The sequence below is a fragment of the Carcharodon carcharias genome, chromosome 10 (assembly GCF_017639515.1).
Source record: "Carcharodon carcharias isolate sCarCar2 chromosome 10, sCarCar2.pri, whole genome shotgun sequence".
NCBI lineage: Eukaryota > Metazoa > Chordata > Chondrichthyes > Lamniformes > Lamnidae > Carcharodon > Carcharodon carcharias.
This window is the reverse complement of record NC_054476.1, coordinates 64,655,203-64,682,741: the sequence shown is the minus strand read 5'-3', so window position 1 is coordinate 64,682,741 and position 27,539 is coordinate 64,655,203. Positions and strand designations below refer to the sequence as shown.

The window sequence follows — 27,539 nt, the reverse complement described above, 5'->3', positions numbered from 1 at the left end:
GATCTCATCTGATCTCACCAAAGTTCTGAGGCTGCATTCCCATTACCTATCACAGATGAAAAGATATCAACAACTTTTACAATGATGGCAGTGTGTGTGGAATAATCAACATCTATTAAAATCAAACATTTGCCCTACTCCCTGGGGTGACTAATGGGGATTTTCTGTGAGGCATAGATTATGTTTCCACGTACTACGGCTGGAAAATAGGGAGATGATCTTGTATATTTGCAATAAAAAACAGTTGAGCAAAGTCGATCAAGCTAAATGCTTCTGAACTGCTTTCTCATCACATTTTTCAGTTTCTTCTCTCAGTAGAATTAATTCTACTTACTTCTTGAATGCATTTATTCTGTTTGTTTCAATATCATTATAGTAACCCACTCTACAACTCTGTTACCCTTTGGATGAAAAGGTCTGTCTGACTTTCCTTCTTAGTCAGAACTACTCGGTTTTTAATGTCACATCTAGCCTGGGTGTGTGCAATTAGCATTTCATCAGACAAATTTCAGAAAGATCTCTCAAACTAGGAATACAGGAGCTATACTGCTGGCAGTGACTATTTTTACTTTTTTCCTAGGAGTGAGAGCACCGATTTACAAAGGCCCTCCCCCACCTGTATCTGCCCTTCCTAAAACACCAAAGACTAATCCCAGTGTGGAACCTCCTTATGAGGACACAGAGAGAAGTGAAGTGGATATTGCAGATCTCGGATCTCGAAATTATGGAACAAGAACAGATTTCTATTGCCTTGTAACTGAAGAAGATATTTGAATGTGGGCGATCACAGAGTATAGCAGTGAACCACCCTTTCCAGCTCCATCTTGGCCATCAACCTTGTTTCACTACAATGCCATCCTCCAACTATCAACATTTCTTATTTAGTTTGTTCAGTTTTCAGTGCACAGCCTCTCCTGAATATATTTATATCCCATGTTTTGTGAGAAAGTTATGGGATATGTTGCCATGATGCTAGCAATTCTATAAACTTACCAGTTTTTGCCTCTTCCATATATGAGCAAGCAGCATTATCACCTACTCTGTGACAAGATCTCAGTCCTGTCACATGTGGCTGCTTATGGCTGGGATTTTGCCCATTCAAAATGGGTAGAATGTTTTTGAAAAAGACTGAATATGTCAAAACAAAATTGAATGTTTACTTTAACATATACAATGTCTGACTTTTTCTCAAAATATAATGTTCTATATATGGCTGGAGAAGCAGGCTATGCACTCTAATGATGTGGGATGATGTATTTTTAGTAATCTGCTCTATCCCCAGAGCAAACACCAGCCACAAGGTTGGTAGTCACATTGGGAGTTTCCCTTTACTCCTGTGCAAGATATGCTTCTGATTTCATGCATCATCCTATGTTATTGATCATCAATGGACTAGGCTGAGAGAGGGGGATGTTCGGCACATCATCTCTCTCCTTCCCCACTATCCTTTCTCATTACTTACTGTCTTCATGCAACTGAAAGGGTTGGTTTTTTGAGCCCCATTACATAGATGTTAACGCTATGAACTCTTTGGGTGATTAGGGAAGGTGTGTACACCAAAGTAATGTTTTTTTCTACACTAGTGATGTCCCTTGTGTGAGTGCAATTATTGGGATGCTGGAAGAAGACATGAAAGATTATCATCTGCCTTATGTTGGTTCGTTTGAGTGTTTAGTCTCTTGTAACTGCTCAAATCAAAATGTTCACTTTTAGTTTTAAAAACCTTTTATTAAATTTCCTTTTATTCTCTGCTGCAATGCGAATAGTCCCATTATGTGAAGTGCCTCAAATAATTTCTAGGTGGATCTTTGCTATATGTTCACTAAATCTTTAATGTCCTTCCTATTAGAATGTTGTGTTGTATACAATGTTTTGTACAAAGTTACCATTACTTTTTTCCTCATTTACTCTGTCTCTATTTGTAGAACCCAAAATAATGCTTTTTATAATTGCTTTATCTACCTCTACTCTCACTTTGAGGGAACTATGTTAATGAACCCGTCTCCTCTCTCTATCCATTTTTCATCTTTCCACTGAATTAGTGTTCCAATTCCTTTTCTTTCTCCCAAAATATTATCTCACATTTTGCCACATTAACTTGCATCTTCCACCTGTCTGCTTATTCTGCTAACTTATGTCATCCTGTAAATGTTTACTTTTCTTTGTTTACCAAATCTCCTACTTTCGTATTGTCAAATTTTAAGATTGAGTTTCCTAGTGAAGGTAGACACAGCACTGACCAACCCTGGGCTATCCAACCCTTCTCCAATCTGAGCAAAAAAATTACTATAACCTTTTCTGCGCCTGGTAACTGACTTCCTATCTATTTTAGTACATTGTCATATGCCATAAGGCTGAAGTTTTCTAAAAAGGCCTTGAGAGGACCTTGGCCCCAAATTTTGCACTAACTTTGAAGCAAATTATGGAACGGTGTGGATGGTTGTTGGGTTTCTACCCTGTAATAGCTATAAATGTACTTCTGATGTGGTCTGTAGCCTTTCCCCGCTTGCCAATGTTGCTGGGTGGTCATTACAACACATTAAGATGAGGACCTAAACCCAAGCTTAATTAAGTTAAAGGAGGTGCAAGTTAAAAGATCTATAAGTGTTGCCAACATCAGCTAAAACTTGTTACGTCCTTTATTTTGGAGTCTAAAACCAAAAGGAAACTTTGAGAAGGGATTACAGGAATTGGGGAAAAAAGGCTTTTAGGGGAGGATCTTATGATTGTCACCTCAACAGCACTGATCATACTTATGGCAACTTGAGGCTCAGTTAGACTACTGGGAAATATTTATTCAGCTCTTTCCACCCCCAACCTCCCTACATGAAGAAGTTCTGAGTTGCAATTATGGAGTTCCCAGTGGACATTCCTTTGTTGTTTTAGTGCCTTTCCATCTCTCCCTCCTTTAGGATTCTTCTTAAAATCTGCCTCTTTCACCTGTTCAAAAATCTCGTGGCTCACTGTCAAGAAACGTTTAATAACACTCCTATAAAATGCTTAAGATATTTTACTACATTGGAAACACTATATAAATGGGAGTTGATTTTGGTATAGGATCAGCTCATTTCAAGAAGCCACAAGGGACTAGTGTAATATTAACATTGTAAAGTTGCAGTAGCAACATACAACACAACACACTCATGCATGTAGTGATTTTAATGAAGAGAAACATCTGATTTACCTGGTCACTGACCCCATTTTTAAAAGGGGGGAGTTTGCCAAATTTGGCATGACTGCCAGGTGGCAGTGTGATACAGCCCTATAGTTTTTATGATATTGCTGGGTTCCTCAAAATGCAAGGTGTAGTGGATGGCACTCATGCCGTTGCAAGGTTCTTTGGTAAAGTCCAGAAACTTTCTGAAAGGAAAGTGTAATCAGTTATTGAAGTTACAAATTTTTATGTGGCTGGATACAAAGAATTCTGGATGTCTGTGCCAAGTTCCCTTGACACTTCTGTCTTCAGGAATTCAGTATGAAATAAGTGCCCCTTTTCCTGAATGGTCACAAATTATTATATACAAGTAACCATGTTCAGTTTTCCAACAACACTCCTTATCTTTTGCCACTTGATGCACAAAGCGGTGCAAGTAACTTGCAGGACCATTGGGTGGATCAGTCCCTTGGCTTGGTGAAAACCACCATCCAGAAGTCCAGGATGTGTAGAATTATTGAATAGGGTTACTCCATCTGCTTACTCCTCTTCAGAACTATCATAAGTCTATGGGTGATAGTGGAGCTGGGTTATGGAACTGTCACTGGTTTCTTTGCTCTCCTAGCATCTCTGGTCTGCTCTTGTAGTGGGTCAGCTCTCGAGAGCCCCTTCTGCTCTTCTGGTTTGCATACCCTTGAAAGTTTCTCCTGTGACAAAATTGGGTATATTAGGTGAAGTTTGTGAGGAAGGTAGCATCAGATAGCTGAGATGATAGATTTGTATCATCCTGTTACATTGTTCACAATAGAAATAAAACATTACTCTAACACAGGGCCTGAAAAGGAAGCTACTATAGCACAACACTACGTCAGATTTGTAGTTTACATTTATGTGCTCTCCTTACTACTAGTCAGTAGTTCCTCAACACTGTCAGTTTTCCTCCTGCACTGTCTTAAACTCTTGTAACTGTTATTGCTGATTCTCTTTTCTGGCTGTTGCATTATGTACAATTTTCCTTCATTAGAATCCATACAGTGGAAGAAATGCAGAACTACACCACTTGATGCAAGATGTCACATCCATTTTGTGTTTGGGAAGGCACAGCCTATGCAGAATTCAACATGTGGATAAGTGATTTACAGAAATCGGGGAGATAGATTTGGAAGATTAAGGCCTTTTATGATGTGATTTCTGCAGAACTTATAAAATAACAGAAAACATTAGAAGCAGACAGGTCAATCAGCAACTAAAAAGATAAAGATAAGACTGGCTAACTCAAGATGAAACTCTTCAAAGCATTAAGCTTTCCTATTCAGCTGTTAACTGACCAGCATTTTCTGCATGGTTTATTTGTTTATTCTAATCTCTACTGTATTTGCATTACTCAAATAATTCATTAATTCTGTAGGAGCATTGATATTTGTGAAGGGATAATTCAGTTTCCTGGGTTTCCCACATCAGCATTATCCAATAAAGAGATGGAATCACTGCAACAGCAGCAAACAAGCTCTGCTTTGTCTCCTCATTTCTTTAGAGATTTTGTTTTCTTCTTACAAAATACAATCCTTTAACTAGTAAGAGGAGGAACACTGGGGTGCAGTATGAGTAGGTTGTCACAGAATGTGTTATTGGAAATAACACTGAAAAAAATAAATCATGGCTGATCTGAGCAAACTAAAAGTTGTCAGTGACCACGCTCATTGAGGGGAGGGAAACAGATATAAACTCACACTTCATAGCAGGGCTAGATCTGAAGTTCCTGAATTTTTCAGCAAGTCCTCAGGAACCTCAGCAAATCCATTAATTTCAATGAAATAGAGGCTGAGTGGGCAGGCGTATAAAGGAAACAATTTCAAAATTGATTGAACCATTGAATAAATTTATTGCTTATGCTGTCATGCTTCAAGTGGCTAAAATAACAGCTCAGGAAATTGCATGAGGCTGAACAGATTTGGAGATCTAAGCAGACCAGGATGGGAAACCAGAGTCACTGCTCTCAGCTGGAGAGGATCAAAATCAATTCTGCTACACTTAATCTCTCCTAACCACCATGCTCCTTAGTCTGGACTTGTATATCAAGAATGATCACTGGCGGGGTGGTGGGAGTGAAGTACCAGCAGATTGCAGTCAGCCTAAAAATTGTGTCATAACTTGACTAAGAGTTACTGAGGATCGAAGAAAAAAGCTAAATTATTAATTTTGTTTCATTTAATTTATAGAATTATACGTGTCCAATTCTAGACACTGATGCACATAAATAGGTTAACAGTTCAGTGCAACATTGAGGAAGTGAACCATAGTCCTTAATGACCCCTGCTGGATCAAATGGATGTCAGGTGAGGTCAGGATCCAGCAAAACATGTGTGGCTCACTGTTGTTAAATAATCTGTTCATACCATTTTAAATCACGTGAAAGCTGGCTAAGTTCAGTCCCAGATCTAGAGAGTCATACTAAGTGTGGGGAGAGGAAATCAGAAAGTAGTTTAATACAGATTGCAGCCAAGATAGATTTTTTGTCAGCCAAAGGTAGTTAAATGATAAAGGACAAAGGCAGGGCTTACAGTTAAGTTGCAGATCAGCCATGATCTCATTGAATGGTGGAACAGACATGAGAAGCTAAATGAACAACTTATGTAACTATAGCTAAATGCCCTACTCCAGTTCCTATGACTGCAATCACTACCAACCACAATAGGGCTACTGCTGGAACAATGGCAGGTTTAGCCCAGACTTTGCTCATCACTGCTATATGCAACAACTAACCAATTAGATGGATTGAATGAAGCTGCCTACATCATGCATTACCAAATTTTATTTTATTCATTCATGGGGTGTTGCCATCACTGGCTAGGCTAGCATTTGTTGCCCTTACCTAATTGCCCTTGAGAAGGTGGTGGTGAGCTGCCTTCCTGAACCACTGCAGTCCATGTGGTGGAGGTATTTCCACAGTGCTGTTAGGGAGAGAGTTCCAGGACTTTGACCCAGCAACAGTGAAGGAACAGCGATATTATTTCCAAGTCAGGATGGCAGGTGGCTTGGAGGGTAACTTCCAGGTGGTGGTGTTCCCATGTGTCTGCTGCCCTTGTCCTTCTAGATGGTAATGGTCTGGGGTTTGGAAGGTGCTGTTTAAGGAGGCTTGTTGATTTCATGCAGTGTATCTTGTAGACGGTACACACTGCTGCCACTGTGCGTCAGTGATGGAGGGAGCAATTGTTTGTGGATGTGGTGCTAGTCAAGCGGACTGCTTTGTCCTAGATAGTGTCAAGCTTCTTGGGTTGTTGGAGCTGCATCATCCAGACAAGTGGAGTATTCCATCACAAATGTAGGAAAAATGTGTAGTGGAATGTTTCGCTCCATGTGCATCTTGTAAATAAACTCAAAATGCCAGTGCAGATGTCCATCAGGACTTCAATGAGAAGTGCACCAACATTGATCATTTCTTCCTGATACAGATACTCACATGCCATCTATGGTGCTCAACATTAGGTCTAATAGAATTGATTCTTAAGTGTGTTCACCTTTTTCGATGCTGTGCACCTCCCATTTCCATTCAGATTTCCAGAATTCAGAGTTTTAATCACCACTAACTTTCTACACACTGCACATCTATCTAGCTGCAACAAGCTGATACCAGGGCTTATTGTTGGAACAATGATCCAGTATTACTCCCTTCCACTGCAAGTACAACTAGCTTCTCCTGCCTCATCAAACAGCATGCTACACAATAGGGTTTTTCTACACCAGCACTCAGCAATGTCCAGTAGGCAATTATCTGCATGCTGCTCATTTAATTGGGATGTTGCTGCTTCAAGAGTACTACCTACAAGCTCTTCTGGTGGATAACTGTTTAATATGGTACTCTACCATACCAAGTAGAAAACTGCTAGGTTCAATCCCTGGTACGTACATAGTTAGCCGACCTCAGCAAAGCCAGGAGTCTGGATGACACAACCGGTCTGTGTCCAGTGAATTCCATCATTGTTGCATTCTAGGTTCACAAGAAAAATGTCCCGTTGATTGAGATATCAGAACCTCCAGTGTCTCTGGCACGGCATCATCACAAGAGGAAGATAAACTGGAAAAATAACAAAACTGCTCGTGTTAGACTCCCAACTCAAGTTAACTTTTCTAAGAACGAAGACTGGGGTGGTGAAAGCCTCCTCTTTAGTGGTTGCAAAGATTCTACATAAAATTAGATTGAAGTCTCAATCCCACTTTATACAAAGCAGCCTCTAAATTAGCACTAATTTGACAGTCTCACTCAGTAGTAACAGGATAGGAATTTGACAAATGTGACAGACAATAACAAGCTCTTGAGGTTAGGGCAGATACAATGTTGAGGCATCATATTTATGTGACCCAACTCAACTCTGATACTGAAGTGGGAAAATGCTCCATTCCCCTGCACCAACATTTCTCACCTTGAGCACAAAACAGACAGGAAAAGTAAATGGGCAAGTCTGTAGGGCACAGCACAAACATATTGGAGTCATAGCTGTGTTAAAGGAAGTGATCTTTATTGTTAACGTATTCACAGAACAGGCAGGTTGTATACAAACCCGCTGGATGCAGACATGCTAAACATACGGGACATTACACGTAGTATAACTCAATGTATACAATAGTTCTACCCATCTCGGACATCAAAACAGCAAAGCCCTTCTGAAATCACTGCTGTAAAGCAGCAAACGGGCACTTCATCAGAACTCCTCTGGGTGATAACAGGCCTGACCATGTTTCTACTGCCAACTTAAATCAGAAGGGCGGTCATTGAAAGTGCTTGTTTTTTTTACTGTCCCTTTTTTAATTTACTGGAACATTAGACAAATTATCACTCAATGCATTAATGGGACAACCTCACTGCTGGTAAGTACACATTGAACCAGATTTAAGACTGAAAGTATAAAATCATTAATGTTGGACGGGTGTGCTTACACTTTCCAAACAAAAACTGTACATGTTCTACACGCATTGGGGAGGTGGGCAAAGATAGTTGTTGTTCACATGATAGAGGCTCCCACCTAATTCACAAGAAACTTCTGGGGATGGAGGCTGGAGCAGGACAGTTGCCTGCTAGCCAATCAATTGCTTTCCTTTTGAACATGGGTAGCAGCTGTTAAGTGCACTGCCATGGCGCATGTTTCCCAGGGTAGCAAATGGACTCAGTAATGATCCATCTCCTGTGTTTACTCATCCTTCCATCCGTTCGATCAACTGACAAACCACAATTGGCTTTGACACGGAGACAAAGGCACTGTTCTGTCGACTTTTAGGAAGCTCATTGGCAGGAAGTGTTTTATGGTTCTAGGCACATTATGTAGAAGCTTTAGTGAGAGGCAGGTTTCAGATTCTGTTCCCATGTCAACTCTGGCACAGACCACAGCTTAATGTTCCTGTAGCAACATCTTACCGGTGCTCAAATGGTCAGAGTGAGGAAATGCATTATAAAAGTAAAAGTGCCCAGATTTGTTTTTAGTAATTCTCTTTAGGTTAGAATGCCACAATCAACAGCATTTCACAGTAAAAGCACAAGACTGAAAAAATTGCAATCTGACTTAAGCTGAAAAAGCAAGGCATCAGAGCTTATACACAAGCAATTTCTCAAACCACCAGATAACAAGAAAGATCTTGTCAAAGTCAAAGGCATCCCAAAAGACACAGGCTGGGCTTTAAGCAGATAGACCCCAAGGTATCTGAAACCCTGATATAAAAAGTGAAAAAAAATCGCCTGAAATGATACAGGATGATCTATTTTTAGTTTACACTGATACACAAGACATTAAAATGCAGGAGAGCATGGGGGGGCATGGTCCAGTTTCCTCAAGTTCATTCAGAGCTACATTTATATAAATGAATAAATGGTACACTAGAAATAAAAAAGTAATAGGCCAGGTACAAACTGTGACCAGCCCCCATCATTATGAGTTACTCACTGCACTGGTTATTATACATATATATTTTTAAAAGGTACCTGCAGTACAATGGGAAGAAAGATCAAAACTTTGAAATCAGTACAATCATTTTGGAAAGCCTACACAAATCGAGTGCACACTGGGAGCATATGGTTCACAGCTGGTGCAGTTGTCACAAAAAACTGTCAATTTAAAAAAAATTGGATTCCAATTATTTTACTATATATCTATATTCATCTGTTTGAGCAACCCGAGGCTTTAAATCAAAAGGAGCATTGAGCCCCCTCCTGCAGCACAATGGGTGTCCATTTTTTTTCTTAAATAGTCTTCATATCCAAACATAAAAAATTGTGACTGTGCTGCAGCATAAAAGCTCTGTTGAATGGAGGTGGTAATTTACTTGAAGACCTGATGAGTGGGTATCAAATGCCAACTGCACACTGATTTCTCCATTGAGAGCTGCTGCAAGGCACCAATGGAGAACCGTCATACCAGGAAAGATGGTTTTATATAATATATATATATATATATAAAAAAAACAATATATATATTTTTTAAAAACTGAGCGTGACAAGTGGCAACATCACAGAGAACAGGATTAGTTTAGGGGTCATCTTATGACGGGATCTATTCCACTACAAAGCTTTTCTTTCAGCTGCGCTCACTGAGGTCCCTGTGAGGTGGCAGCAGCAGGGCCCCTCTAGTACACAGATGCATTTCGGATCCCACAGCATAGCACCATGCTGAAAATCATCTCAAGGATCTGAAATTGAGGAGAAGAGAAACATTAAAGGAAAAATATTGTAAGATCCATTTCAAGACCTGATCAGTTACCAGACAATATCAACACTAGATTTTCAAAACATTCATTTACAGTCCTGTCTGCACATAGTTCACTGATCTTGGCTCTGTCAGAGAGAAATTCCCGATTGCTATCCAGCAAACCTGCTGGAAAATGCGCATGTGGACATTGGGCCAGGATAAAAATCAGGCTCAGCAGTGATTACTTCCACAGTGAAGTGTTCTAACATCTGGTTATCTTGGAGTTATGTGCAATTTGAGCAGACCTGATCATATTGGTTCAACTTCATTATAATGGTTAGTGAACCACCAGTGTGGGAAGCACTACCAACTCATTAAATTAGGAGAAAGGAAATTAGGCAGTGGAGCCAAATGAGAAAGGCCTACAATTGCACCTTCAAGTGAAGGGGTAGGAGCTACTGGAGTGGAAAACAGCAGCACTCAAGTACTTTTTGCAGATCCTACAGCAGCAAGCAAATTAGATTTAGAGCCTGTAAAGGTTCAAAACACAAGTAGCTGCCATAAAATATTATCTAAACCTCAATCCAGCTTTCCCCAATTATAGCTGACAATCCCTTTAATTTGATATTGGCCATTTCCAGGCTATGATGGGTAAGAGCAGGAGCTAGTAGCAAATCAGGTGGGCAGGAGGGGAACATGGTGGCAGGGTCTTAACTGTCTCATTTGACCCCACTCAGTTTGTATGCACAAGGCACACTGATTTCTGGCAAGTAATTTGGCCACCTTGGATTGATTACCTGATAGTTTGGCCTCACTAACACCTGATTATTTAGTGCAAGGGGGAGAAGAGTCAGAACGTGCAATCTAAGCTTTCTAATGCACTGCCCATGGGTGTAGGCTTATACTATATCATTGCTCTCAATTCAGCACCAATTAAAAATCACATTAAGTGGCCCAAGCTTCTTTCACGTAGGAGTCTTACAGCCGGCAGAAGCTATGATTTACAGGGACGGGCGACAACGCTCCGTTGCTTTTGGTTGGATTCAAACGCAGGACCCAGAGGTGAAAGGCCATCCACTTAATCCATTTGTCTTCCAATCTTTTACAAAATAAACGTTAAGTGTGTTATCCTGCAAAAGAATCCCTGCATTATCTGGGGTTCCCGCTGTTAGGGACTTAAAGGATCATACCATGATGACTGCAACAATGACGGCAGCAATACCAATGATGTACAGCTTCTCTGTAAACAGCTCGTTAATCCGTGTGCCACAGTCCACCTAATAAAGCAAATCACATTAGCAAGGCATTTTGTGTCAGGCTTGCCATCAGTCACTACAACTCACTAGAAACTTATGATACCTCATAAATAACCCTCAAAGCTATCATTTAATTTGTCAAGTAACCGAAGAACATTGTCATCAATGCACTGAGGGAGCAACTGGGTTTATTATTTTGTCCTGATCTTAATTCACTACCTCAAATTGTTCTCGCTTCCCATAATAGAATTGTAACCCTCAGCACTTCTGGTTGTTTGTCACAAATTTAGTGAGTACAGTACAGGAATGTCAGCTTCATTATATTCCTGTACCTCAACATGTGTAATGCACAGAGATAAAACTGCCATATTTCCACTTTCAGCACTCAATTCATAATAAAGTTCCCATGGCTAAGTGGCAATTTCAAGAGCAAAGTGATATTGCTCTACTTCTCACATCAAGCATTATATGGCCTTGAAAAGAGATGGTTAGTTGAATCACAATTCATGTCAAATTGGGGCAGGCAGGAAAACTGACTCCAGCTTTTATGGTAGGAAATCAAAGCAAAAAAAAAACGTAGTTTGGGGCTCTGCTATGGTCATCCTCTGAATTTACTGTTAGGCCATGGTTGGGGTAAACCGATCAGCCCTGTCCACAAAATATAACCATAAACAAGAATTAAGGAGTGTAGAGAAAGGCAAAAAAGCACTGATACCAGTGCAAAGGAATGAGCTAGATGGTAACATTAGAGAACCTCATTGTTGGTGCCATCCTTGGGTCAGTTGTAACACTCTCACCCGAGTCAGATTGTGGGTTCAAATCCAACCCAGAGGTGGAGAACAAAAATCTAGACCAACACTCCAGTGCAGTACTAAGGGTGAGGTGCACAGTCAGAGGTGTTGGATTTCAGACAAGACCTTAAACTGAAGCCCTATCTACCCCTTCAGTTGGACACAAGGCACAATTTTAAAGAGCAGCAGGGAAGTTCGCCCTGGTGTTGTGGCCAATATCTGTCCCTCAACCATCATCACTGGTCATCTATTTCATTCCTGTTTTTGGGAACTTGCCATGTGAAAAGTGACTGTTGCATTTCATATATTACAATAGTGACTACACTGCAAAAATACTTTGGGACATGCTGAATGTGAAAGGTGCAACGTGAAAAGGTGAGTGGAACAGAGAGGTAAAAGGAAGCAGGTTCCAGAGGGTGGAATTAAAGCTGGGATACACAGAGCCAGTGTAGGTCAGCAAGGGTGAAGGTGATGGAACAATGAGACTTTATGCAGGACAGGCAGTTGCACATTGGAGTTTATGGATACTGAGTGTTTAATGTGGTAGTCAGAAAGAGGAGAATTAAAATCAAGTAACTTCAGTTTAGAATTGACACACATGTGGGTAAGGAGTGCACATTCCAGTAGGTACTATGGAGCTGGGCACTGATCCACCAGGGATGAAGGGGCACTGTGACACAAGTGAGAGGGAAGGAATCTGTAAAGATTAACTAAAGCAGCAAGTTGGGTGAAGGGTCATCTAGGGGAAAAGGAAGATAGGTGTGAGTGTTACCAAGAGAAAACCAGCTATGGACTACCCATGGTGAGTATAATAGAAGATGCCAAAGGGGCTTGCAGGGTCAATTAGAGCAGTAAAAGGAGGAGTAATAGGGAATTGTGATTGGTGGAAGAAATAATGAAGGACAAAAATATAAACTTGCTGAGAAGAATGAATGAACTTTACATAGCATTGTTCACATCCTTAGGATGGGCAAAGCACTCAACCAATGAATTACTGCGGAGGAGTAATCACTATTATGTAGGCAAATGCAGCAGCCGTTTTGCACACAAGACATCACAAACTGCAAATAAGGTGACTGACCAGATAAAGGTCGAGAGTTTCCTGGTGGTTTGTGCCACTGTAATGGTGCACCTATGTCACTGGTCCCAATTTACAACACCCAAAGCTGGGAAATTATGGCATTAGTACTTTCAACAAATCCATGATTTCCAGAGACTTGTGCTGTTCCATCCCCACACCCTTTGTTTCTTCCCCCTTCCTTTTGTTTTTTTTTTCCAATAAATTATATAGATTTTTCTTTTTCTCACCTATTTCCATTATTTTTAAATATTTTATGCTCCCCCCAGCCCCACTAGAGCTATACCTTGAGTGCCCTACCATCCATTACAGCCATATCTACTTGTGCTGTTCTGATGCTCCCTCACTTCAAAAGTTGAACTGCTGATTATCTTAGCTTTCTACCTGCACCCCACCCACCCTTAAAATCAATTACATGATTGGATTTGCTTTGGAATTAACGCTGTTGTGATCGCTGCTGCCACTTGGGCTGTTGGCAGAATGCTGCTGGCATTGTAAATTTAATGGAATCACAGGGATCTTACTTACTGTTTAAATTAAATGCTGCTCATAAGGTGCTTTTTATTATTCAGTGATGTAGTTATGACCATGTCTAGGATCAATGGTACAAAGCAGAAATCGATCTGAGGGGTAGGGTAAAACAGGTTGCCAGTCCTTCAGCCGTAAACATTTGAAAATGACTTTTTAAATATTTGTAATTGGAATAGTTGATCTGCTACATTAAAAATGTAGTCAGTGACTAGAAAGTGTTCATTTACATCTTATTTCAAACCAAGTAGCAAATCAGTAAAAACACTTAGATTAACCTTTGAAGAAATGAAGGCTGGTTCCGTATTGCTCCTATAACCTCAACTGGAGGGAGGCAGGATCACTGCTCCAGCTAATTAACGAAAAATCTACCCTCAAGTTAAACTATCTTTCGCCAATTTGAATATGCACTTGTTTACAGTTTGAACCATCAACTTTAAATACTACTGGGTCAGACCAGATTGTTGGAAGTACTAATCCCATAATTTGGGTGTTGTAAATTGGGACCAGTGACATAGGTGCACCATTACAATAGTGCAAACCACCAGGAAACTCTCGACCTTTATCTGGTCAGTCACCTTATTTGCTGTTTGTGATGTCTTGTATGCAAAACGGCTGCTGCATAATAGCAATTACTCCTCCGCAATAATTCATTGGTTGAGTGCTTTGCCCATCCTAAGGATGTGAACAATGCTATGTAAAGTTCATTCATTCTTCTCAGCAAGTTTATATTTTTGTCCTTCATTATTTCTTCCACCAATCACAATTCCCTATTACTCCTCCTTTTACTGCTCTAATCGACCCTGCAAGCTCCTTTGGCATTTTCTATTATACTCACTATAGGTAGTCCATTACTGGTTTTCTCTTGGTAACATTCACACCTATCTTGCTTTTCCCCTAGATGACCCTTCACCCAGCCTGCTGCCCTAGTCGGACTACTGGGTCGAACGAGTATCACATGGCAGTGGGATTTTATTTTGGTCACTGGCCACAGTGCATCTTATTCAAATCTGTTCCCCAGAAATGTTGTGCAAGTTCAGCACTGGAAGATTGGAGCACACTATGTCCAATGGCATCAGGAGCCAGTACCACCACTGCGCTGAATTCTTGGCCCATCTGATTCTCATGTCATTGGAGGGATAAATACTCTTCTGACCAAACTTCTGCAAATAATGCCCTGGGAGCTTTAATGCCTACCTGAATAAGCTGATAAGGCCTCAACTAACTTGATCCAAAATATGGCATTTGACAATGCAGCGCACAGTCCTTCAATTCTGCACTGAAGTGTCAGCCTAGGTTATGTACTCAAGTCCTGGACTGGGGCTTTAACCCATGATGTTCTGACTCAGGTGGGAACACTACCACTGAACCAAGGGCAGCAGGCACATGGGAATACCATCACCTGGAAGTTCCCCTCCAAGGCTCTCACATCCTGAGTTGGAACTATGTTGCCGTTCCCTCACCGTTGCTGGGTCAAAATCCTGGAACTCCCTTCCTAACAGCACTGTGGGTGTACCTACACCACATGGACTGCAGCGGTTCAAGGCGGCAGCTCACCAACACCTTCTCAAGGGCAATTACCTAAGATTAGGGTTAATACCCTATAAGCCCAAGTAAGGTGGTACTGGAGCAGCAGGAGACACCAGCAGGTGAGAAGCAGAAGTACAATGCCTTGCACTAGCCAGAAGGGAATGATGGTGGGGTGTGTGTGGAGATAGGGTCTCAAAACCTCATGGAGAGGTACGAAAAGTATTAAACAGTACTGACAGGGTGAAGCTGGACATCAAACCAGTGATAGGACTGTCAGGGACATTAGTAATGAAAAAGTAACAGGCATCAAAAACACAGAAGTCCAGATAGGAGGGCTGAAAGATGAAAGGGTCTGCGCTTAAATGGATTGAAATAATTTTTCTTAAATATATTTAACGGTTTTCCCTGCGAAGATTTTACAATAAAAATTTGATCAGATGATTTTCACTTCCAAGTACACACACATTTACAAAACTGTTGGAAGCTTTGGTGAGGGGAGGTAGGGTAACTTTGGGGTCTTTCTGGTTGGATTCGCCATGGGGGATTGGCCTATACCTTGTGCTCATATTGTATCATTAAAGTCAGCAGCCAGCTGGTGGAGCCATTGAGCTTTTAACAGGGACATTAAAAAATGGATAACCAGGTTCTGACAGTCGGTAGAAAGCAATATTCTCTTTTCTGGGTTTCAGGTTATAACCATGGGCATAATGAGCAACAAGAGATGATGCAAATTAGGTGGGAAACCTCTTCTTTCCAGGTTTGTGCATCACTTAAATGTCAGGCACCTTTTTTATGCAGAAAATGTAATTTCCACCCCTAACAACCTCCCAAAAATATATTTTTTTAGAAAATGGGAACTGGAAATTATTTCAAAAATACACTTTTGCCCCACTTTTCACCTCACCACTTCTTAAGGCATTGACTTCTACTGGGATACAGTTGCAGAGAAACAAACATACCCTCACAGGTACAGCCAATTGCCCATTTGCTTGTGGACCTGAACAGAGCACGTGAGCAAGCTAGTCATGGTGGGTAGCATCACACCCCATCCTCATCCTAAACTCTTCCAACATCTGGGTATTTGCCAGAAGAACGTCATTTAACAGCCATTGGGAATAGGACCTCTGGTTTGTTTGCCCTCCTTAGCCTAGGAACACAGAGGTTGATTATAACACCACAGATGCTACCCCATCTGAACAGCTAACAGTATGGACCAGCATCACATCTGTATAGCCTAGTGTTTAAACCACCAGGTGCCTCAGGAAGCGCCTCCTGGGAGCTTCAGTAAAAGTGAAACAGGACTGCAAACCAGCTCTGAAACCAGTGATCAGTTAGAGGAGAGAACACCAAAAGAATAAATCTTACTTACTTTGGTCAGTAAACCCACTCCCGTCGGTTTGGGGCAGAGCTCATTTGCCAAAAACTTGGTCACAAAGTTGGATCCACAGCAGTCCAGCTGAAAGAGAGGGGGTGGGGATAGAGGAAAAATATAAAGCAAGTTGGAAGATAAGCTAACCTTGATATGTTAACTAATAGCAACAGAACGAGATAAGTATTAATGATCCTACAAGCCTTCCTACTCAGACAAGGGTGATACAGCAATGCTAAACTGACAACACCCCATTGGCTCAGAATAGAAAAGCTAACAGACCCACAAATACTAACAAGACAGATGAAGGCGTGTTGCATTTGTTCACCAGTCCAATAGGTTATGTCACCTTGACTGGCAGTTTAAACAGGGACAAGCATACCAACTAGGCATTACTATCATCATCTCAGGTGGCTGGACCTGCAAAATTGCAAGTAGAGCTGTGAATATCGTCATTTCCATCATAACAAAACACCACCTCTTTCCCAGGAGCTTGTATCCATTATTTGCAGCATTAGATAGGTAACCCTCACCACCCAGAGTATCTGCAGAAGATCTTCCTTTTTCTAGACCACTTGATGCACTGAGCACAGCTATATCAGATAGGGACCTGTTAAAGATTTTCTGTCCATTCAAAACAACAGCTGAAAAATCATGCAGGCTCTCTTAGGGATGAGTTCTCTCTAACTGATTTTCACTTATTCGCCAAATTCAATTCACCATAGGCACAGGAACAAGATAAACCTTTGTTGCGCCATTATCATCCTTTTTATTTACCTTGCACATTTTCCTCATTTCCCCATCCCTGCCCACCCCAGAGGCATAACATGGCATAACCCCTCCTAAACTGCAAAAAACCCTTTCACAGGAACCATGTAACCTACTGCATTACCTCCACATCTCAGGATTGGCAGAAGGGTGCAAACCTCTGCTCAGCTTCTGGTGATACAAAGTGAATGCGTTATCTCAGCCATATTGTAAGGCCAATCAGAAGCCCCAGATCCTTCTCATGCAATTCCCTAATTTATTTTAATCAGCACTACACGACTTCCCTTTCACTCTATTAGAAGTGATGTCACTGAATTCCCATCCAACACTGAGTGACATGACCTCTCCCCCCCGCCATGGGCAGATACAGCAGCTTTCCAATCTGAATAAAAATTAAAACAAACAAGAAACTTCAACAGGCTTTTCTGTAACCTTGGCACAAGTTTGACACAAATTCAACATAAATGACAAACTGCTGTTTTTCACCATTCACCCAATTGCCCTGGGTCTTGGAAGCCGGGGGAGGGAGGCGGGGATGATTCTCTCCCCTGATCTCCCACTGGAGAAACCCATTGGAAATTCTAGGCACAGGCAGAAACAGCAAGATCAAAGTACTCCCCTGCAACAAACATCCAAAGCCAACAGTAGGTCACAGAGTAATGCTCATTCACACCCAGAACTCCTTCAAATTATGGAGCATAATTGAGAATATATCAGTGTCTCACCGCCCTATGCATTGCAATCAACACAGCTTTAGCCTGCTCCTTCTTCTCTGGGTTTTGCAATGGTGTAAGATAAGCAGTGGAGGCTTGGTCATAGAACGCTTTCATCTCCTTAGCTACCTGTGTAAAAAATAAAATGTTAAGCCCCACACAGGTTAAACAAGTGAAAGATGCTTTGTGGGGGGGCGTTGGAAGAGCTCACAAGAGAATGCATACAAGACCCCGGCTCCAATCCCCTCCACCCAAAATGCCACAGCTGCTGCTACTCAGGAGACTAACACATTTTTCAAAGATATATTATTAATTTCCAGCCTTTTGTTTTACTTAGAGGATCTGTACTCCCATTACTCTTACTGCTGCCTGGCCACATCATTCAGGAGATTCCATGTCATTATTCCCATGGTTACTTCTCTTTCCTGTAGGTGCTAAGCCTCAGTGGAGTAAATTCCAAAAGTGCTGGTGGTAACTCTCTGGTATCTCAACTAGTCAGCACAAGGCTGGACAGGGAGTGCCAGTTGCTACAGCACTTCCTGTTCCCCTCATCCTGCCTCTCATCTCCCAGTACAGTTCCTCCTCTACAAGTATAGTATCCAATAGCCCCCAATCCCATTAAGGAACTGGATACTTTATAGTTAACTTTCATTTAAGATCTGCTATCCCCACCTTTCACCCAATACAAGGTCCAGCAGTCCTGCTCCTTAACATTCAAATTTGCAAGGTTCCTCATTAATACATGACTTGATAGTCTCTCTGCAGTATACATTGTGATAATTCTTCCCCCTCCCCTAGTACAAGGTCTGGTAGTGCCCATCCCTTCTCCCCAATACAAGATCTTGTAACCTTCCTCCTCCCCAAATCATAGGCCTGATAGTTCTCTTTACTCAGCCCACCCATAAAAAGGTTCAGTAATTCCCACCCCACTTGTCCAATCAAGTACTGCTTCACTTTAGACATTCAGAAGGCTGAGTGTTTGAGAATACTAACCTCATCTTTGTTTACGAATCCCCAGATGCCAGCTGCCACCTCACAAGCAAATAGGATTATCAGACAAGCGAAGAACTGAAAGAGAGTAAAAAAAGAGAACATAACATTAATGCAGCTCTGGTTACTTATACCTGCGCAACACCCTTTGCATGGCACAGATAAGCTACAAGCTTTCAATCATATCTGCTTATTACAACCAACCCAACAGAATCAATGAGCCTGCAGAGTGCCATTAACGTAAAAAATACACCAAGGCTCTTCACAATGGAAAAAGGGGAATGGACACAGTCATAGTGGAAAGGTGAACTAGGAAGTGGAAGAACTCAGGATGACGTTCCAGACAATTGGATCAAGGTGGTTAAAGTTTCTACCACAAACTGCAGTATGAAGTGAGGAAGACTGTAATGAAGGGTATAGTCAGAGGACCCATGATCCAGGAGACAAGTAGAATGGAGGAGGAGGATGCAGCAGAATTAGGGGATTGAAGGTAATAGAAGTGAGGAAAGAATGACGATTGGCAACTACAGAGTGCGCCAAGAAAAAGGTTACTTTTGAACTCCTGCTCCTCCTGGACCTCAAAATACATTTTCACACCTCCTTGTGAGGTGGCTTCATCTCTTGGTTGACAGATTCTACTGGATAAAGCACTCAGAGCAGATCAATAGACCATAAAGATGGCTTTGTGGTCCTAGCTACATATAGAATACTCATCTAAATCTATTTATGATGGTTCTGCCCAATCAAATGAGTACTTCAGCTGTCTATTAAACAATCGCCAAGTGTGCAAAAGTGAGACTGAAAACCAATGTTAAGTCTATTGCTTTGATGTGGATTCCTATACTATGTATCTGCACGAATGTATGTTAAGAGCTGGGGAATGAAAAACTTCATTTCAAACACTGCAAGAGGTTTCCAGGATTTCAGTTTTGGTTCCAATGACTAGCATTGGTGAGCAGCATGTGGTACAAGACACTCAGAACTATGCAGACTCATCACCACAGAAACTAGTCAGCTGCTCTTTCTAAGCACCACAAAACTGTTAGTGCTGGGCTGGAGGCACCTTTTTCATAACAGATTCGCATCATAGAAAGGCACAAGACCTCAACAATGCAACTTGAGCCTCAAAACTAGTCACACTTTGGCGTCTCACTTCCATCCTCGTAACAAGGTGTAGAGGCAATACACACACAAAGCATACGTGTGTATTCCCACTAGTGCACAGTATGTTTGCTCAATGGTTTGATGGATTGTGTGTGGTTTATTAACAACCTAAAAACACTTGTCCTTTTACAGCACTTTTACTGCAGGAAAACTCAAGGCCCTTCATAGAGGCTTAATCAAAAAAAATGGCCACTAAGTCAGTGGGGCGGGTGATCAAAAATTTAAAGAGCTGGGTTTTAAGGAGAAACTTGAAGGCTGAGAGGAAGGTGGAGTAGCAGAGGGGATTCCACAGCATAAGACAGAGGAAATCACAGCCGTCAATGCTAGGTGAAGGGAAAGAGGATTCAAAGTAAAAAAGGCTGCATCCAAAGAAATGGAGAGGTGGAAATGAAGTGTGGATTTGCAGGGCTGGAGGAGGTTAAAAAAATTGGAAGTGCAAAGCTGACGACAAGAATTTTAAATTTGTGACAACATGGGGGACCAGAAGCAATGCATTTTAAAACAAGGTGATGGATAGGTAGGACTAAGTGCAAGACCTGATACAGAAAGTGAAACATGTGCTGCGTTAGAGGAGGGTGAAAAATGGAAGACAATAGAGAAACCGGGGGGGCAGGTAAAATGCAATGATCACCATACATGTGGATGCTGAACCTGTATCTGTGAATGTCACGAAAGGAGTTGACGACAATGTGGGAGCCAAATATAGATCCGTTAGGGTCCAATATGACTTCTTCAGGGTTCCCAAATGTTAACTGTTCCTTTCTCCACAGATGCTACCAGACCTGCTGAGTTTTTCCAGCACTTTGCTTTTGTTTCAAATCTCCAGCACCTTCAGTATTTTGCTTTTATATTAAATCCTTTAGGGGTTCCAATGTTAATAGAATGGGAACAGGAAAAGTAGTCATTGCTGGAGATGCACTAGTTATGATTAACTAGTTAGGCTAGGATAGGCACAAGTGCAAAAATCAATTTCAGCTCATACGGCAATTTCCTCATTCCAAGACTCGGTCTAGTGAACCTTCAATATATTTCCTTTAAGGCACCTATATCCTTCCTTAGGTAAGGAGACTAATTTTGTGACCTGTGTACAATAATACCCAGGTCCTACTGAATACCATTTCCTAGCTACTCACCATTTAGAAAATATTTTGCTTTCTATTTTTCTTACCAAAGTGGGTAACTTCACACTTCTTCACATTATATTCCATCTGTCACATTCTTTCGCCACTCATTAACCTTTGCAGCTTTGTTATGCCCTCTTTACTGCTAGCTTTCCCATCTAACTTTGTAATATATTCAATTTTGCTGACAATACAATCTATAACAATGACTTAGATGAGGGGACGACCAAGTATAAATAACTGAAGCCCAAATATGAACAGCCCACTTCTGCTCCTACATCTTATGGTCTAGTCATCTTTGCAGTATCCCAACATTATAACCTGGCAACTCAAAAAATGAACTGCTCTCTCCTTGTTTTCCACCCAGTAAACCAATCCATAAGCCATGCCAATTTATCTCCAACCCCACGAGTTCTAATTTTGTGTAAGAACCTCTTGAATGGCATCTTACTGAATGCTTTTTGAAAATCCAAAAATAATACATCCACTGGTAGCTCCTTATATATACTGTTTGATAAATCTTTGTCTTTTGAGATTTTAACTAAGATCATAAGAAATAGAAGGCTATTCAGCCCCTCAAGCATGCTCTGCCATTCATGATCATGGCTGATCGGATTCCTGTCTGTCCCCATAACAGACTCATTTGTCAAAAATTGTCCAGCTCAGTTTTGAATATATTCAATGACCCAGCCTCCGCTGCTCACTGTGAAGACCCCTTCTTTTGAAACTGTGCCTCCTGGTTCTATAGCCCCACAAGAGAAAACATACGCCTAGCATCTACCCTGAGGAGCCCTCCAGAACCTTATCTTTCAATTGGATCACCTCTCACTTTTCTAAACACCAATGAGTAAAGGCCTAACCTGCTTAATCTTTCCTCATAAGACAGCCCCTTCAGCCTTGGAATCAGCCTAGTGAACCTTCGCTGAGCTTTCTTTTTGTAACAATCTACTTTATTCATAAAATATCTGAAAGAACATTACAAAATATTTCAAAACGGCCATCACAAAAAGTGCAATACTATTCAAGTTTTCCACATAGGTCATGTTGGGCCAAGGTGCTTCAATACAATGAACATTACAGGCATTTCAAAATGATCATAACAGACAGTGCAATGGTATTTAAATTGTTTACATAGATCACATTGCATTCAGAGGTGCTTTCTGATACCTGTAATATTCACTGCATATACTTAGAGTCATACTACCCAAGGGGTCTATACAATTCCCAGCCTCTTGATGCACTGTGGCAGAAAGGTCTTAAGAGAGCGACCTTTCCTCATTGCGCCTTTGTGATGACTGCCCCAAGCTTTAGTGCATCCCTCAGCATATTGTCCTGGACCTTGGAATGTGCCAGTCTGCAACACTCAACCAGGGACAACTCTTTGACTGGAGGATCAACAAGTTTCAGGCAGACCAAAGAGCATCTTTCACCAAGGTGGTGATCTTTCAGCTGCAGTCAATGTTTGTCTCGATGTGTGTCTCTGCGAACGGCCCATAGAGCAGAGTCTTGTATCACAGAGCTGCTCAGAATGAACCTCGACAAAAAAACCACAATCTCTCTCCAGGCCTTCTTTGTGAAGGCACATTCTATAAGGAGGTGGACAACAGTCTCTTCCCCACCACAGCCACTTCGAGGGCAGCATGCAGACGAGTTGGGGGGGGGGGGGGGGGGGGGGGGGGGCGGTGGAGAGAGAGAGAGAGAGGGAGAGAGAGAGAGAGAGAGGGAGAACCACCAGCCAAGCTACGTCTTGATACTTGTTGGAAAGTTCTGGCAAATGATTGAAAGTCCGCTTGGGGAGCCATCCAACAGGATCCACCATTTCCTTTTCCCGCAGGACCTTTAAGACGTTACATGCCAACCACTGCCTAATGGATTGTGGTCAAAGGTGTTTCTCCACATAATTTTTTCCACGAGGGCCAGCTAGTACGGCATCGTCCAACTACTTGGAGCGTTCCGTGGCAGCCTGGCCAGACCCATCCTTCACAACACCGGTTCAATAGAACCTCTGCACACAGCGATACTTGATGTCTGTGTACAAAGGGTCTATGCTTAGCTTGATGCAGCCACACACAAAGGTGGCCATCAGGACGAGGGTGATGTTGGGCACATTTTATCGCCCTTTATCCAGAGGTTTGTACATCGTGTCCCTGCAAACATGGTCCATTTTCGACCTCCAGATAAAGCGAAAGATGGCTCAGGTGATCACCACAGCGCAGGAGTGAGGAATGGGCCATGACAGCAACACCGAAAGTGCCTCACACCTGAGGACCAGGTTCTTATCCACAATGGAGAGGGAGCATCACTTCCACATGCCCAGTTTCCTCTTCACCATTGTCACTCACTCCTTCCAGTTTCTAACGCATAGCCTGGTCCCTCCGAACCATATCACCAGCACCTTCAGGCCATCTGACCTGACGCTGAAGGAGACAAAGGATCGGTCAGCCCAGTTCCCAAAGAACATGGTCTCGCTCTTGCCACAATTTACCTTGGCTCCCGAGGCCAGTTTGAACTGGTCGCAGATGGTGATCAGTCTGCGCACCGACAGTGGATCAGAGCATAAGATGGCAACATCGTCCATGTACAGGGAAGCTTTGACCAGAGTGCCTTAACTGTCTGGGATCACCAATTCTCTTATGCCCAGATCCTTCCTGATGGACTCAGCAAAGGGTTTTATGCAACACACAAACAGGGCATGGGAGAGAGGGCAGCCCTGCCTGACTCGATTTAATTCTGAAAGCTTTCTGGTTCCCACCCATTGATTGAAACTGTGCTACAGATGTTAGTGTAGAGCAGTTGGATCCAATTGTGTATTCCCTCCCCAAACCCCATTTTGGAGAGAACATCCACCATGTAGTTGTGCGATACTCTGTCAAAGGCCTTCTCCTGGTCCAGGCTGATGAGGCATCCCTGAGCCATACATAGTTAATCGTATCCCTGAGTAGTGTGAGGCTGTCAGAGATCTTCCTGCCAGGTATAGGTGCAGGCCTGGTCAGGGTGAATCAGCTCCAGAGCGGACTTGACCTGATTGGCAATGACCTTGGAGAGAACCTTATAGTCCACATTCAACAGTGAAATGGGTTGCCAATTTCAAGTTTCCTCCCTTTCCCCCTTGCAAATGAGGGTGATAATGCCTTTCCTCATGGATTCTGAAATGCTGCCAGCCAGAAGCATACTCTCATACACTTCCAGCAGGTCTAGGTCGATCCAGTCCAGCAGAGCCAAATACAATTCAGCCAGTAAGCTGTCACTTCTGGGAGTTTTACTTTTCTCAAAAGACTCAAGGGCCTTAGTGAGTTCATCTGGAATGAGCAGTTTGTTAGACTGTCCCGTGTATGAACTCCTTGATAGAGGATAGGAAGGAGTGGGAAGCTGTGCTGTCTATGGGCTTCATGTCATACAATCTGGCATAAAAGGATTTGCTGATCCTCAAAATGTCAGACTGCGATGACTTTACTGGGCTGTCTTCTTCCATCAGGCTGCTGATCACAAAGCTCTCGGTGTACCTTTTGGAAGAAGAAACATGAACACGTCACATGCTGTTCCACGGAGTGGACCCTGGACCGGATGATGATCTTGGAGGCCTGAGAGGCAAAGAGCGAGGCTTGCTGGCTCTTCACCTCTTGGAGTTCCTCCTTGACATTGACCCCCATCGACTGCAGCGGAGCAGGTTCTTCATGTTTTTCAGGAGTTGGGACATTTCCCTCTGTTGCTTTCTAGCCTTCTGGACACCTTTAAGAGATGAAAAACTTCTTGATGTTCTCCTTGATCACTTCCCACCAGTATGTCAGGGACTCAGAGGGGTTTCATGGTTCTCCAATCTTGGTAATTCCTCAAGTTCCTCGATGTTCTCTAGGGACAGCAGTTGCATTTTTAGCTTCCATGTTCCCCTGCCAACCCTCTAGTCTTCCTGCAAGTGACAGTCGGCCAGGAGGCGGCAGTGGCCAGAGAACAACACCGGCTTGACGTCGTTGGATCTGACTGAACGCTTGGGGACACCAACAGGAAGTCTATCCTGGAACGGATGTACCAATCTGGCCATGACCAGGTGTGTCTACGCTATGCTCTATCTGCAGGGCTGAAGACGTCGTGCAATTTGGCATCCTTTACTGTTTCCATCAGGAGTCTGGATGTGCCGTCCAGTCTGCTGTCGGCCCTGCTGGATCGTCCAGCTGCATCGATGATGCAGTTAAAGTCACCACCCGGAATGACCGACCTGGAAGTTGCCAACAGCAGTGGGAGCTGCAGGACCACCAGCCGCTCCCTGTTTTGAGCCAGGGCACATACATTAATTAACCGGAGTGGTGCATTCTTGTACAATGCGTCTGCTACGAGGAGGCACCCGCCCACCACCTCCTTAATCTCGGAGATCGTGAAGTTTCCTCCCCGCAGAATACCCAGGCTGGAGGAACGTGAGTCATTTCCTGCTGATCAGATCGATAGCCCATGGGGCCACCACCGTGATCATTGCCTGTAGGAGCTGAGGTGTGGTATCGCACATTCCAGCAGAAACATAAGATCTAGGAGCAGGAGTAGGCAATTCAGCCCCTCGAGCCTGCCCCGCCATTCAACATGATCATGGCTGATCTCATTTCGGCCTCAACTCCAATTTCCCACCCTCTCCCCATAACCTTTCAACCCTTTGCTTATTAAAAATCCGTCGAGCTCCTCAAATTTATTCAGCGTCCCAGCATCCACTGCACTCTGAGGTAGTGAATTCCACAGATTCACGACCCTTTGAGAAAAGTAATTCCTCCTCATCTCGGATTTAAATCTACCACCCCTTAGCCTAAAACTATGGCCTCTCGTTCTAGAATGTCCCACAAGGGGAAACATCTGCTCCACGTCTACCTGATCTATACCCTTTAGCATCTTCTATACCTCAATTAGATCTCCTCTCATCCTTCTAAACTCTAGCGAGTATAGGCCTAAATTGCTCAATCTCTTCTCATAAGACAAGCCCCGCGTCTCTGGAATCAACAATGGAAACAGGTCAGCTTTGACCGTGGCAAGGTAATCCAAGGTCACAACACATTGCGCAGTAGATTTAATGCTTCGCATGCGAATGGATGCAATCTGTATCCCCATTTTTAAAGTATTTTGTCACTTACCAGGCCTGTTGTCTGACAGTTCCAACCCTTTGGTCTGCTTCTGCATACCCATAAGTGTTCGCAAATTCTCACTTTTGGTGGGCTGAGGAAACTGTCCTGAATCGCTGGAGATGTTCCACTCAGGTGACATGAAGGAGTTTGTGCAAGAGCGAGGTTTGAATTGTTCTCTGTTGGAGAAGTCTTTCCGATCCATTCCCCCTCCGGAGCATTGTTGCTCCTGGCTTCCCGGAGCTGGGGTGCGGAGTGCTTCACTGCTCCCAGCTTCCTGCGGCTGAGGTGCACTGGCCTTTTCAGGAGGAGGGTGAAGTTGAGATGTGTTGGCATCTTCAGTGTTTCTAATGTTCTGGACCTCAGATGTCTCCTCCTCCAGCTCCGTAGAGCTTCGCCGCTTTCTCTGTAGGTGCCACCCTTGCCCTTCATCCGAAGAGCAGCAGTCCCTGTTATCCACGTTGGATGGGAGTCGCCTCTTGCTACTTCTCTGGGAAGTGGCTTGGTCCCTTCCTAGTCCCCTCTTTTTGGTCTTCTTCACCAGCTGCCACTCCCCCGGCTGATCATCTGCTGGTTCCTCCATTATTAAATTTGCTCTGCTGAGGAGTGGGAGGTTCAGAAAAGGGTGCAGTTGCTTGGCCGTCTGCTGCCTCAATCTTTTCCTTCCTCTCATCTCTGTGACCTCCTTTGTCCCACTGTGCTCGCTGGAGGCCTTGGTGGGTGGAGGTTTGCAAGTCTCCTTGACGGTAGTGACACCCACTATTTTGTCTGCTTGCCCCTCCTTGGTTTTGGCCGCCTGTGCTTAGGTGAGGCGACATTTGGGGCAGGTCTTGTAGAAATGGCCTGCCCTGCCACACAGGTTGCAGCACTTAGTCTGTTTACAGTCCTTTGTCTGGTGCCCTTCCTGCTTGCAATCCTTGCAAAGAACAGTGCTACAGTTGGCCGCCACATGATCAGATTTGCCACGAGTGAAACTATGGGTTACCCGGCATAGATAAGGTAGCCACAGCTTCCCCCAATAGTGAAGATGGAGGGAGGGCAGAGGATTTCTCCCTTATCATCCATCTTGAGTGTCACCTTGACCTGGCATTTGCTGGTCCAAATCCCAAAGGCAACCTTGACCTCAGTGCAGTTCCCAACCTTGTCAACCTGGTGAGGAAGGTGAGCACATAGATGACAGGAACATGGGGGTTGTAGAGATGCACAGTCACCACACGATCCCTTTGCGATGGCAGAGTAAAGAGTGGCTCCGCAGTGAGGATTCTCAGCTGTGGCTCTTCTCCTTGAATACCTTCAGGAATTTGATG

The 27,539-nt window shown here is 43.0% G+C and overlaps 2 protein-coding genes across 5 annotated transcripts in view; one reads left to right on the top strand and one right to left on the bottom strand.

The window, feature by feature from the left end:
- The window catches only part of sigirr (single immunoglobulin and toll-interleukin 1 receptor (TIR) domain), a 41,491-nt gene extending 36,840 nt beyond the window's left edge, over positions 1 to 4,651 (top strand). For 3 of the 4 annotated variants that reach the window (XM_041196904.1, XM_041196901.1, XM_041196903.1), the window contains one exon: positions 581 to 4,651. In XM_041196904.1, coding sequence (XP_041052838.1) covers positions 581 to 774 — 194 coding nt within the window. In that variant the 3' untranslated portion in view covers positions 775 to 4,651. The remainder of the gene's footprint in view (positions 1 to 580) is intronic. The other variant, XM_041196902.1, reaches the window with a different exon arrangement.
- Positions 4,652 to 7,650: 2,999 nt separating this feature from the next.
- LOC121283006 (CD81 antigen-like) overlaps positions 7,651 to 27,539 on the bottom strand; it is a 79,758-nt gene continuing 59,869 nt past the window's right edge. Inside the window, exons 4-8 of the mRNA XM_041196905.1 lie at positions 18,855 to 18,929; positions 17,874 to 17,990; positions 16,381 to 16,467; positions 11,019 to 11,105; positions 7,651 to 9,829 (exon numbers count right to left, since the gene is read on the bottom strand). Coding sequence (XP_041052839.1) covers positions 9,767 to 9,829; positions 11,019 to 11,105; positions 16,381 to 16,467; positions 17,874 to 17,990; positions 18,855 to 18,929 — 429 coding nt within the window. The 3' untranslated portion in view covers positions 7,651 to 9,766. The remainder of the gene's footprint in view (positions 9,830 to 11,018; positions 11,106 to 16,380; positions 16,468 to 17,873; positions 17,991 to 18,854; positions 18,930 to 27,539) is intronic.